The sequence below is a fragment of the Astatotilapia calliptera genome, chromosome 19, assembly GCF_900246225.1.
Source record: "Astatotilapia calliptera chromosome 19, fAstCal1.2, whole genome shotgun sequence".
Lineage (NCBI taxonomy): Eukaryota > Metazoa > Chordata > Actinopteri > Cichliformes > Cichlidae > Astatotilapia > Astatotilapia calliptera.
Genome location: NC_039320.1, coordinates 26,103,307 through 26,117,626, shown reverse-complemented (window position 1 = coordinate 26,117,626; position 14,320 = coordinate 26,103,307). Strand labels below are relative to the sequence as shown.

General features: G+C 42.8%; 1 protein-coding gene across 2 annotated transcripts in view; it reads right to left on the bottom strand.

Annotated features, from left to right (window-relative positions):
• LOC113011632 (latent-transforming growth factor beta-binding protein 2) overlaps nucleotides 1–11,722 on the bottom strand; it is an 89,184-nt gene extending 77,462 nt beyond the window's left edge. The window contains exons 1-2 of one of the 2 annotated variants that reach the window (XM_026151208.1): nucleotides 10,740–11,722; nucleotides 8,059–8,132 (exon numbers count right to left, since the gene is read on the bottom strand). In XM_026151208.1, coding sequence (XP_026006993.1) covers nucleotides 8,059–8,132; nucleotides 10,740–11,209 — 544 coding nt within the window. In that variant the 5' untranslated portion in view covers nucleotides 11,210–11,722. The remainder of the gene's footprint in view (nucleotides 1–8,058; nucleotides 8,133–10,739) is intronic. The other variant, XM_026151207.1, reaches the window with a different exon arrangement.
• Nucleotides 11,723–14,320: the final 2,598 nt, after the last annotated feature.

The window sequence follows — 14,320 nt, the reverse complement described above, 5'->3', positions numbered from 1 at the left end:
AAGTAGCTTTGTGTGACTAATTGCGCTCTCCCTCTCGCCTCTCTATTTAATTCTTAGCAGCTTATCAACGATGATAAACAAAAGAGGCATTTTACAAGGAGATGTTTGGGTCCAGACACTGAGCAGTACATAGTTTTCACCACACTTTTGTCTGTGGTAGCAATTAGAAAAACATGTGGTGTAGGAGGCCAAAACAGGGCCCAATTGCAACCTACAATGAGAAGCACCAGCTGGACTGGAGAAAACAGCACTCCTGGTTTGGGAAGACAAACTGAGAGCGGGCTGTCCAGTGTCTATGTTAATGATGGGGTCTGGGACAGTGGGGTGTGTATTGATTACAGGATCTGTCTAACAGGCCATAACTCTCTACAGGACTGCCAAAGGAGTGTCATGCCCCAAAAGTGTAAACTGTGCAACCCCCACAAATCCACACATATGACACATGACGTCAACAGAAACACAAGCATCCTAAAAACCTCTTCCTGTTTTTGTAAAGCAGAGAATAGTGCTATGTTGGCCAGGATCTCGCTGGTATTAGGCCTGATGTCAGTTAAAATTCACTCCTTCAGAGTATTAATGAGTCTTCTTTTTTGAATTTGAATGACTAATCAGTGGGAATGCAGGATTTCTTTAGTGTCTTTGTCTTCATCATATTGGTTGGGAACTAAATTCTTAGTGCTCTACATTAAGGGGATCCTGGAAATCCCATAGAAGCTTCACATTTACACATTTTCCTATCATCAGTAACTCTTCTGCTGCCATTAATAAATAAAATATTCTATAAAATATTCTCATTTTGCACATAATAGACAAACTAGGTCACCTACACATTACAGGAGCTCCTCAGACATGGAAAGCCATGCCGTGAAGCTCCCAGCACACAGTTTCTGTGCTGATGTTAATGCCTGAGGAGGTTTGGAACTGCTCATGAATCAGAGCCGCTGTGACTTTTACACACCGTGGCCCTCAGCACTTTGTGACCCCGCTCTGTAACTTTAGATAGTCTGCAACTTGAGTTGCTGTGAATGCTTCCACTTAACAATAACACCACTTACAATTGATTGTGGAAAATATGTAGGAGGGAATGTCATGAACTGACTTGTTGCAACGGTAGCATCCCACTACAGTGCCAGGCTTGAATTCAGAGAGCTCTTTAGAACGACCCCTTCTTTCACAAGCGTTTGTAAAGGCAGACTGCATGGCTAGGTGCTTGATTTTATTCAGGCACCTATTCAGTGAGATTGGAAACACCTGAATTCAAAGATTCAGTACTTTTATCCATACAGTGTGTATGTGGCGTGTGTAGCCAAGGGTGCAAATAACACTAATGTGCAAGTCCAGATTCTTCATTTCAGCATATGTCAAAAGATTTGACTTGATATGACTTGATATGTCTAAATATGTCAAAGTATTGGGAGTCACAGACTTTTAAAAAATAGAAAGTGATGCAACAAATATGCTGAAGCAAAGATGGCAGACCTGCATTTCGGGGAACTGCTTTGAAGGTCAGAAGACACGTGCATGTACTTGTTTCTTTGCCAGCTGCTTCCCACATGTTATAACAAAGATGAGCATTAAATGCATTTCACACATAAGATCAGGTTCAAAAATGAAGTGCTGTGATGAATAAATAGACAAAGAAGAAGGCATGGTCTTATACTTTTATGGTGAATGCAATTAATGAATTAATTTATAAAGAAAAGGCTTTGTAGGAAGGGATAACCATGAAATTTTAAACAGCAGGGTCGAGCCTTTACTGTACTGTCGGTGTTCCAGACAGGAAAGTTGTAATCCTGCTCAAGCTACCCTGGGGACATGATGGAATCAGAGAAAAATGTTGCTTGCTTTATTTTTTTGCTTTGAGAGGAAAGTTACCTTGTGGTGGCAAAGGTAAAAACTGAGGGAGAGCGATGTTTCTGCATGAGGAGTTACTTTAGAGCCAGGATGGTGCTCTGAAGAGCACAGCAGGCCAAAGAAAGCTGGAAGGGAATCAAAAAGAAACTCCTTTCTACCACCTTACACTCTGTCAATCAACAACAGCCTAAGAGACTGACAACAACTTTATTCCTCCATGTGAATGAAGCACCTTTCATCTGCCCTCTCTAAGAAACAACAGGGTTAAATCAGGAGCCATCTGTGGGGTCACGCTCTCACTGTTAGCCGTACTTGCAGCATGTTGCCATATGTATCACGTGCTTTTGTCAAAACACTGTGATGTATAGTGTGGTGAAATTAATTCTGCCGCTCAATCCAAAAGCGTATGCTTCGGGGAGCACTACGAGCCGGGGGTATAAAGAACGGTAGTTCCTGTCAGTGCTGCAGTTACCCTTTCCCCACTGTTTCCTGCCCTTAAGTATTCTATATTGTCCCATGCATTCACTCTGTGTGTGGCAAACCATGCCATTAATCTGATTAGTAAAACAGCCATCAACCTTCGAAGCCAGAACAACCCAGAACAACTTTAGTGCGCTCTTTTAAAGTAGATAGTAGTATTTATTTATTGTCATTGTCAAGAACAATGAAATTGCGTTTGGGGTTTCCATACAACCCAAAAAAAAGAAGAAAATAATAAATACCCCTTAAAACCCAAGTGTACATATTTAACCCAGTGTGACTCCAATGCAATAAGACAATCCTTAGCAATAATGTTCGTAGAAATTCAGACAAAGACCTGAGAAACATGACAAAATACAACAATGCACCCATTCAATATTATTGTACTGTGAGATATGATATCAGATATGATAGTTATCTATTTAAGAAAGAGGGGGGGGGGGCAGGAGGGGGAAGAGAATAAAGATATGATGCACCAATGCAGACCAGTTCATTGCTATTAAGAAGTTGGATATGGTTATTGTCCGTGAGAGGGGGGCAGAGAGTTCAGGAGCCTCACAGCCTGTGGATACAGGCTGTTGGCCAGTCTGGATGTTCTGGCCTGTATAGACCTGTACCTTCTCCCTGAGGGCAGCAGATGGAAAAGGTGGCGCGCAGGGTGATGTTGGTCCCGCAGGATACTGTGCACCCTCCTCAGACAGCGAGTGGGGAAGATATTACTGATCTCTGGCAGACTTGTTCCAATAATTCTGCCAGCTTCTTTCACCACCCGCTGGAGTGCTTGCTGATCGGCCTTGGTGCAGCTGGGGAACCACACTAGAAATCCATACGTCAGAACGCTGCTGATGGCACAGTTGTAGAAGTTCAACATCAGAGATCTGGGAATGTGTGCGCTCCGCAGTCTCCTCAGGTAGTAGAGGCGCTGTTGGGCCTTCCGTACAACTGAGGTGATATGGTTGCCCCAGGAAAGCCATCCTTTTCAGCACGCGGACTGAAATATTTCAACAGCAGTTGAATAAATTTCTATTTCTTTTTTAAAATAAAGAACATCTGTCTTCTCCCGTCTTCTCTGCTGCCATAATGAGGTGTACACTGTTCAATTTTAAGTGACATAAGTATTTGATGAAATTTTATAAAGATGTTCGTGTCCTTTTCCTTCAGTTTGGCTTTATGAGAAAATACCTCACCTATTTGTAGAATCCTCATCAGCTACAGCTGTGTTTTATGTTTTATGTTTAGCTCTAAATGAAATGCATATAATAATTGGTAATCATCGGCATAGTCACTCAACACATGAACTCAGAGAGTTCAGATTGGGACTGTGCTTTCTCATATGTAGCACACAAAAGAAGGTGGCCTTCCTTAGAAGTGTTCTCTCTGCTTGAAATACTCAGTTTTGTTGAGGAACAGGATGGAGCTCAGACTGAGCACACAGGATGTAACACATATGACGACCACTCGAATTCACAGGTCAGTTCTCACATGGTCATAAACGGACATCACACTGACTGCATGATCCTGGGCTAGGAAGCACTGAATGCCCTGTGGTACTGAGCTGCCCATTTGCATTGTAGCAAACAAGCTCAGGGCTGCAGTCGTCATGCTAACATTATCACTCTGTGCATATTAGCAGGACTGCTTTAGGTGCAGCCCGACAGAGCATCTGTGGCTGCTACTAAACAAACTACAGTAAACTGCTTCCATTTTGGCACAAAAAACCCCCGTGTGAGCAATCCGTAGTACCCTATCCACAAAATGATTTACTGCCAGCCACATGAGCGCAAAGATATGAGTGGAAAAAACACAGTAGTGTGATTTAAATCTACATTCCGGTTACAGGGGGCTTTAAAAGTTTGGGTTCTTTTTTTCAAAACGTGTTTTAAACCAAAACTTTAAAACAGTAATTTTACGCTGGTGTACAAGACGTCTAATTGAGGGTTACTGTATTTATTCTAAAACATGCCAGCAGTTCAAACTTCCCCTCTAATTCCATATCTAAGTATCTCACTGTTTTGTAAATAGTGGTTATTTAGAAGCCGGTGCAACAGATTTGTCGGTACTAAACAAACATGCTGCTTTCTCTCGTTTTTTATGGTTTACTACTTATTGATGTATTTAGTCGAGCTGATGGTTAAAACAACACTTTAAACTGATGGAAATTCTTATGTTTTAGTTAGAGTTTTGACCATGAACTATCTGCAGTTTTCCATCTGAGAGCTGCAGATAGTCACGAGGTTGTTGACAGCACCGGTAATGGAGCACACTGTCTTATAACTAAGGCAAGGCTGCTGCTTGGCTATTAGTAGTGAAGCTACAATATGGGCTCCTTCTGCTCCTTTTTTCTGTGCAACTGCACTTTTGATGAACAGATGTGAATCATCACACTGAGGAACTAAGTCTTAAGTGCTGACCCAGAAACAAGATTCCCCATTTAACTCACCAGGAGCTTCGATTCTACTTACGAGTAAACAGATGGAAATATAGCCAAGCTTGCACCTGGCCTCACTTTACCAGCCAAACGCAACACACACACACACACACACACACACACACACACACACACACACACACACACACACACACACACACACACACACACACACACACACATCTTTGGTTATAAGCCACCATAAATAAAATTAATATTCTTTAGGTAAAACTGTGGTAATAAAAGCCTATAAGCTTTCATCTGTAATAAAGGCAGTTAACTTCACCAGAAGGCGAACAAGCATGACACAGCAGAGGAAATGCAATGTTCTTCTCAATGATTCAAAGCCGAACAGTCAGAACTCGCTGGCTATTTTTGGCACATGGAATTTGCTTTAATACATAAACAAGTCTGCTAACCATCAATCCTGAACTTGAAAACAGAGATAGTCAGCACCAAACCTTCCAGGATGTGGGCAGGACCGAGGATTTAGTGAACCAGATGACGATCTCTAATCAGACGCACGACCGAGACTGAGACGTCAACCTTTTAATAAACACGGCTCTTAAACGTAAAAATAGGCGCACTCCCGGGACGACCTGTGATCCAGTTCCTGTCACGTTTTCTCTGACCTCAACGCAACTGAACAAGGAGGTATTGTGAGGAAAGCGTGATTCTAGACACTCAATGCAGCCTCGCGGGTGAAGCCCTCAGCCGCCACTTTGTATTAGACAATAGTTCAATCCCTTCAGTGAAAATTTCCTAGACACAACTCAGCCACGTTATGTTTTTACTTCTTGCTCCCGCCCGGCACGTTTGTTCCTTTTCTTTCCCCCACTGTGAACATGTTTTCTCAGGTTGCCCTCTCCCAGTAAAGCAGGCTGGATGTCGGGCAAAGACGAAGTATAGATATCCTGAGCTTGTTTTCCTCCACGGAGGTCTTCTACATGGGGGCTTCCAGTCCGCGCTCCAGTCTGGGGCCTTTATGTTGGCACCTTGCCGGCTGTGGCGCTTCACTCAGCTGATGATAGCATAGCCTCCAGTCAGACCTGGGTCAGGGCCAAGCCGTAAGAGGGTCCAGATGGTCAGACAGTCCCCTGGCCTGCTCAGATCCTCCGCCTTGTTTAACATAGGGGCGCTAGGCTGAACCTGTTATTATCTGGCAGATTAAAAGTATTTACTCTTTTAATTTAGGTAACTCCAGCTCCACATTAAATGTAATTTACGCCTTGGTAAGTGTGCCTTTAACTCTGCATTGAGGGAGGGGGGGGGGAAATGGAGGGAAGCTTTGTGTTGAGCACGAGGGAGGCAGATCTAATAAGAAGACCGCTGGAGCCAATCAGCTCGCTGTGTACCGGCTGAAATGTGCGTGAAACGGGGTTGCGTGTGTGAGGGGGAGATAATTAGCAGAAACAAAACAGAGAAAACAGTAAACAAGTCAAAGAAAAAACCATGGCCAGTTTTACTGGATGTCACTTAACAGTGTGGGTTTTACTGCGCTTGTAAAATTTAAAGATAACTTTTACTAAAAAAAAGGTTTTTCATTCCAACCTGTTATTTTTGCCTACAGCACAACATGCAAGAACCAAATGTGGAATGAGTTGCAGCAATCTTACTTTAGGATCATCTGAAATAGCATGTCTAAAAAATGGATTTTCTCCCAGAGATTAGGGCTGCCACGATTTGTCGACTAGTCACGATTACGTCGACTATCAAAATCGTCGACGACTGATTTAATAGTCGACGTGTCGTTTGAAGCTTTGTAAGATCACAAAAGACGCAGGAATAATAGCAGGATTTAAGAGTGTAATAACGGACTGAAACAGAAGATGGCAGCATTGCATGTACAAGGATGTCAGCTACCGTTAAACCCCGAAGAAGAAGAAGCAGCTGTGTCCCAGAATTCATAGCGCGGCCCAGCGCAGTTTCCAACAATGGCGGCAGCTAGTTAGTTTTAATGTTACTCTTATTATTCTTTCTGGGTCACAAAATAAACGTTTAACATATTTTCAGGCGAGAATGTAGCTGTGTAAACCTCAAATATCTGCTCAGTTTATCAGGACACCACATATTTTCAAAAGTGCTCCGACGTTTTCGGAGACATCTGTTACCCACTAGCTCGTTAGCGAGCCGGGGGCTAGGCTCACTAGCGCCGTGAGAACACCGGACTCCCCGCAAATCGTTTTCAAACCCACCGCTGTCTTTCGCTACTCAGGTTAAATATATATGAGTCACTTAGATAACTTAAAATGTTATTGTTTGGCTTTTTTTTTTTGTATTTTATTTGTTCCTGAGTAAATCGGTTTGTCTGAGATTAAAGTTATAGTTTTTACACAGCTGAATAAACGTCAAGCAGACAGCTGATTATCAGAAGTGTGAGATGCTCCAGAATATACTCCAGTGTCCTGTTATATTTTAGATAGCAAGGAGTTTATTAAACTTCACCGAAACAATCTGCAAATTTCATTAAAATTGAATAAACTATCATCTTGTCTTTATTTTTAGTTAGCACAGACCTTAAACACTTAAAGCTGTAAGCTAATGATAGTTATATAAGAGCAGATGCTGCTGGTGCAATAAGCTGTAGTTTTGCGTCCAATGGATGATGATCTGATTAGTCGACTAATCGCAAAAATAATCGGTGACTAGTCGACTATCAAAATAATCGTTTGTGGCAGCCCTACCAGAGATAGTCCATATGCAAGCTAAAGAAAGAAACAGCAACACTGACCTGGGCTGAAAAGCGCTTTTTCAGCCCAGGTCAGTGTTACATTTTAAAGATATGGCTCTGCATTCATTCACAGCCTGTGTCTTCTGTTCCACTTTTAATTATCTGGTTATTCAATACTGCTGCGGTCGAATAAAAAGAAGCAGCAGTTCCACCCATAATTAAGGACTGCTGTCACAAAGACAGCCAAGTGCTAAGTGTCGGTAATTTCCAAGCGAGGGTCTTACATGAAAAGAAAAAGGCAAACACTGCATGATGAACATGACCATGGGGGCAATAACACTCAGGGAAAACTTTCATAGGGCAATTCCGCTTGACAGGATAGTCATTAGTAGCCATTTACTATGTTATTTTTCAGTCTGAGGGCCTTAGATTGTAAAGCCTCTCTGTCTGCAAAGTTTACTAGCAGAGGAAGTTCTCTTCTATATAATGCATGGCAGTGTGCTTGTGTGCCGCTTCACCAATTTGTGTGTCCTCGGTTGCCAAACTGAGCAGCCAAATCAAAGGATATCCAAGCAAGGTACGTTTATTTAAAGTTTACACAGGGTACTGAGTTAACGACACTTACGTTTTATGCAGCGGTTGGTTCCTGGTGCCAAAGCCCAACCAGAGCAGCACTGCTGACCTCCACAGACATTCGGCCTGAACAAAAGATCACAAAAGACGAGAAAAACAGGGTGAAATAAAAGTTCTTTTTCTCAGGTGTTAATCCACAAGGCAATAACTGTGAGTAGGGTGAACCTCCTCGCATGACAAACTGATCTGATTGCAAAGGCTGTTAAGGGTTTCAAATCCTTCTGATGTGGCTAGGCTATTGATAGGAACAACTTGGAGATTACGCTATAATTGCATTTTATTTAATAATGAAAAAAAAATTCAGGGCAAGTCACGAAACTTTATCTGCGTGTGGACCCACAAGTCCCTCGTGCTGTTATGCGAGAGTCCAGGGTGAAGACAAATACAGAGTTATCTGAGCCCTGGAAGGATTAAGCGAGGCAAACGGGACACGAAAAAACACCCTGCATCTTCTATAAATCATAGAGCAAATGAGAGATGACAAGTTTTAAACAGCTATATCTGGATTCTTTTACTCGTTAATCCTAACTGGTAGTCCAGGCCAATTTTTGCGGCGAGATAGATGAAAAGGCACCAGACCGCAAGAGCAACTCTGGGGCAACAGTCAACACGCTGGCATGGCTCTGTGCCCCATCATCTTTTCACAAGATATTACAGTAAGTGGATGTCTGACTCATGGTGATTTGAGAAGATAACGGGGATTGACTCATTGACCTCAGTTGGATCGCGCTCAGTGGATGCTCTGAGTGTTACTGAGGCGTCACAGGGATAAAATGCAGTTATTTGGACCCTCTGGCAAGATTAGTTTTGTCATAAATCAAACACATCAGGTCAGGCTCGTGCCAAAGACATCAGTCATCACGTTCAAATTCCATCAAGGGATTTATGCATGTAATGGAGACCTTCATACAACATATTAGTAGCATGCCCTAGGCTAAAATATAGGTAGATAACACCTTGTTCGCACCTTGTTATATTTTTATTTAAACCTTAACATTAGGAGGCATAGAATTATTTCACCGCTGAACTATCTGGATCAATCACCTATCTGACAGGTGCAGCGAAAACAGAAAGAGGAGTCACACTGAGTCAAGTTTAATGTAAAGGAGAGCTAAGTGAGCCCAGCTCTGCCAGTGCTGCGGGGTACGGTAAATGAGCGAGTGGGAATTCCAAAGAGGAAATGTGTCATGCGAACACTTTCTCTAACAAGCAGCAGATGATTCATCTGAACTAATAAGTGTTAAAATCACCACGCAGACTACTAAAAGGTAATGTTCCCGCAGATTTACGCAACGCCCACCTTTATGTTGCTCGAAAACTCAAAGAACCCCATTCATTCAACGCTGGAATATGTGTTTTTGGCAACATCAAGTAAGGCATTCGCCCTATCCTGCAATAAAGCATGTTGGATCTAATCCTGTGCCGAGCGATTTTCTTTGCACGCTGCTTTAAACAGACAGCACCTCGATGTCTGAGTGATGGATTGGTCCGAATGTGCTGGTTTTTTCAGGTTTAATGGTTCAGACCAAAACAACATAACACATCTGCTACGCAGAGAGAAAGGTACATGTGAGCGCTGACATCATCATATCCTGTCTGTGAAGCCTCGTGAGTTTAGTGGGGCATGCTACTTCTCAAGGTCCTGCTCACCAAAGGCATTACAGTAGAGTCAGTAGCAAGTAGGTAGCTGGGGTAGCAGGCTGTAAGTGCATATCATATGCAGGCCCATCTATTTCTTCTAAACAATCCTCCATAACTTGGACATATCAATAATAGACCTGTTATGCCACACAGAAGAAATGCTTTTTATATATTTTCTGTGACAGCAGTCCAAGATGAGCCGTTCAAATCTCCCTCTGATTATTATGTAAACATTCACCCTCCAGTGTGTATCAAGCTTTGTCCCAGTGGAACAAACAGGAGTGGATGCAGGAGGCTTCATTTAACAAAAAGAAAAGAGGTCTAATATGGAAACAGCCCGTTGTCCTGTTTAGAGTTTAACAGAGACCCAACAGGAGATTTGCAGGCTGGAGCGAGTGCCACTGGAGAAACAGGTGTTTCTGATCACCGAGCAAATTTTTTAAATGCTCACCAGCCAACGCTTTGGTGGAGCCACTACAATACATGGCCACAGGCAAAAGCCTAAAACTGGAGCACTCGCACTGAAGCAGGCTGCAGCCACTCTCCTCCTGCAATTTGAATATACTGTGTGTAGTAATGGGAGGAAATGGTGATAATGCAATGTTAAATAGTTCAAACACAGTTCACCCATATGCATCACATTTGCTGTTCATTACTGCCCCCGCCACATCAGCCCAGTAATCAACGGTGTTTGACCTCAGCTATTATTTCATGTTCTGCCATGACCTTGATAACAAAACCCATACGTTATTATAATTCATATTTAGTTGGCTTAAAGCTGTCACCTACTGGTTGACAAATTAATGCAGTATACGGAGTGCTTTGGGGGAATGTGCTGATTTACCTTACAGGAAGAAAGATTACGCTAAAGGGGCCACCATCACTTTGCAGTAAATCACATGGACTAACCGCTACAGCTAAATAGGTCACACGTTCCTCCTAAAGTAGCCCACTGCTGCTCACCCAGAGTTTGATAAAGCAAAGTAAAACTTTTAGACTGCTGACAGTGGGGAACTTGGCCGTCACTCTTACCCGATAAGTCGCTTAGTGCTGGCAGAGCTGTGCCTGCTGCTCTGCCTGCGGTTCACTCTGTTTCGTTGCTGCTGGCTGGTAGGGTGTCTGGCGGTGCGCCGCGCACCATCCCTCGGCGCAGAGACAAGATCTTCCCCGGAGGTGGCAGCAGCATGGACCGGTCTTTCTTTGGATATGTGCTTGCGATTCTCCTGAGATGATGTCCCCCTGGGCAGGCGGACCAGAGTCCTCGACTGACTGGTCCCAGGTGAAGAGTCACTGGATGTTCTCGAGGACGAACCGTCCCGCGGTCCCCTCGGCGAGTGACCTCGACTGATCCCCCGGGACTGCAGCTGGTCCCAGACCGCCCGGCCTGCCCCCGCACCCTCTTTCCTCCCACCTGCCGCGTCCCTTTGACCGTCACCAACTCGCACGAGCACAACAGTCAAAATCATTAAAAGAGCAAATCCTGCACGGTCCATTTTGGGCATGCAAATTTTTTTGAAACTACCGCGTAAAAGGACACACGCGTTACCGTTTCTATCAAGAGCCACTGAAATAGGAGCAACTCAAAAAAAATAAAAAATAAAACGAAGAAGAAAATACAAATAAAACGAGAAACCGTTTTACACGAGCTCAGCAAGACCGCATCCTCTCCCAACTATGAAAAATGCCCGGATACCTCTTCATAATGCCCAGGTAAGACGTAAACAGAATGTCTTCAGGTTATCAAGTCTTTACTTTTCTACAGTCCGAAAACACTATCAGCTTTTTTCTTTCCCCCGCGCTGAAAAAAGATGCTGTTTTACGCAAACATTATTCTATCTGCGTCTCTTTAGTTTATGTTGAACAAGAAAAGAGGGGCAAAGAGAGCAGCGCGCTGGCTCTGGGCTCTGAGGCTGTATTCTTACTCTAAGTGAGAGAGTTTGAATCGTGCTCGCATGAGTATCACCACCTCCTTGGATCTGAAGTCACTGGGAATTTTTGTAGGGATTGCATGCGCTTTGCGTGGAGAAACTCCCCCTTGTCGGATGTATTCTTGCTTCTACTTACAGCATCGCTCGGTCCATGTGCCCACACGCACTTTCTCTGCCAAGTTACATGTTGTTGCTCTGAATTTCTTCGGAGCAGGACTGTTTTATGAATGCAGCTGCATTAATCATTACCTTCAATTTAAATTTAAGTTGACAGCGTAGAAAATATTATACAACTTCCAGATGTTTTTTCTTCCTTTCGCAGAGCTGATTGTTTCATTATTTCAAAGTCACCGTTTTATGATTATTTTTAATTAATTAGGCTTATTATTCTATTAACCCATTTCTGTGGTAGGACACACTGTGAGTGCAGTGTAAGGGCACTTTAAAGCTAATTTACAGTGGTACTGTTAAGCTTTTATAGATTGCAGGATATATGTAAAACGTGCTTCCTGACCATACACACATTTTGATCTGGCAGTAAAAAGCTCACAGTTCAGACTCCCTCAAACTGAAACCTTGGAAAACTGGTCAAGTTATGTAACATCCAATTCATCTCCTCTTTTCATCTGCTGCATCATCACTTTCCTTCTCACTGTCTGGAAATAACACATTTCTCTTCTCCCATAAGACCCTAAACTACCCAAAGAGAGCTGGCTCGCTTCTCTCATTCAGCCCACAAAGATGCACGCCTGTCTCTTTCATGAGCGCTCTCCTTACTCCCTAAGCACCATTACCACTCACAGAACTGCCATCCAAAACACACAGAGTGCTGTTTTCTACCCATTCATTCTTTTTCCCAGCCATGAAATATCCAAAACCCCTGAAAAGTGATGTCTGTGTTCCTTTTTTTGTTAGCGATCCATGCAAACTAAATCTGTGAAGGCTCGGACTGACCACTACAATTGATTACAGCTTATCTTCCAACCCATACTAATCTAATTACAAAGGATGCCACATTTGTCTTATGCATCTCTAGCTTGCTGCCTGCTACTGTACCCTATTTTTGCCTGATAACAGTTAAATCAAGCATGCTTTCCTAATGCAGATAGCAACAAAAAGATCACAGCCATCTGACCCCAGCATCCATGAGGGTTACCCCTACATGGACAGACAGATCTCCTCAGTGACCTGTGCGAATGAGCAGCTGGCTGCTGCTCAAGTGTTCCTTGCTGAGTTTAAATCAATGTCTTAATCTGTTTCTGAGTCATGTTAGATGCTCTTGTATCTGTGTAGGGCAGACGTTGCCAACCTTTCCTGGCAGGTGTACACCCGTGTCACACTTAAATACCTCCTTATGTTCCAGTCAGTTGATGCTTTTATTAGAAGTTTTTTAACACTATTAATTGTTCTTCCACTTGGATTCTCACTTATCGACAAGCATTTTAGACAGTTACATTTAGTTTAGTTTTATTTATCAGCTACAAGAAAATATGTCAACAGGTTATCTGTCCAACGCCTTTAGTTTCTTGTCAAAAATCCATAATTTATGTTCTTCTCAGCCATCTAAAGAAATTTTCACCTGAACTACTCCAAACTTGGGAGGTGTGTTGTTGGGAGACCTGATTAAGTGCATTAGTTTCACATCGCTGTGGATGAATTGTGGCTCGCTGGTCTTTGCAGGATCTTTTAAAAATAAGCCACATGGGAAGGGTTTTGAGCATGAGCGACATGTTTAAGGTTACACCAAAGCATTTCAATCAGATTTAAGTCCAGACTTTGACAGGGCCACTCCAAAAACTTTCATCTTTTTTTAACCATTCAGACGAGGACTTGTTGTTGCATTTACAGTCACCCCCTCCTGCAGAACACAAGACTGCTTAACCTTCAGGGCATGAACTGATGGGTGGACATTTACCTTCAGGATTTCCTAGTAGAGAGCTGGCTTCATCAATTACAGCAAGTTGTCCAGGTGTTAAAGCAGTAAAGCAGTCACAGACCATCACACTACTACCACCATCTTAGACTGATGGTGAGATAAACGTTAGGTAGATGTATCTCTGTCTGCTCTTCGGCTATCAAAGGAACTCTTGATGCAAACTACTCCAAACTTGGCAGATAGACACATAGATCTATATCTGTTTATCTGATAGATAGATAGATAGATAGATAGATAGATAGATAGATAGATAGATAGATAGATAGATCGATTGATTCAGATTACCCTAGATACAGTCTTTAACATACCCCTTAACTAACCCTTGTTTGGGAATCATTAAAAGTTTGTGGAGCAACAATGTTATGAAAGTGGACTTTAATGTGGCCCAATTTGATAGGCTTCAATTTGCAGCATCTGGAGAAACTCTAGAATAAATACCAGGAGGATGTCTCTGGCTATGACTGACGCTTCTACACAAAGAGTCCTTTGAAAGCTCTGGCATGACAACCAAGCCACTCCTATCATCTTTCAAATGCAGAGCAGAAATATAACTGCATTACACTGCGAGGTTTCACACAAAGCGCAGGGTCAAATCAGCAAAAATATCCAAGTCCCATGACTGAACCGACGATCCGCTTATGTGTGCGTGCCTGTGATTGATACAGCAAGCCTGAAGTGGATTTGAATTGCCTCCACATTATTAAGTGCTTTTCATTGTCTCACGTTCGATGGCGTAATCTTGGACAAAT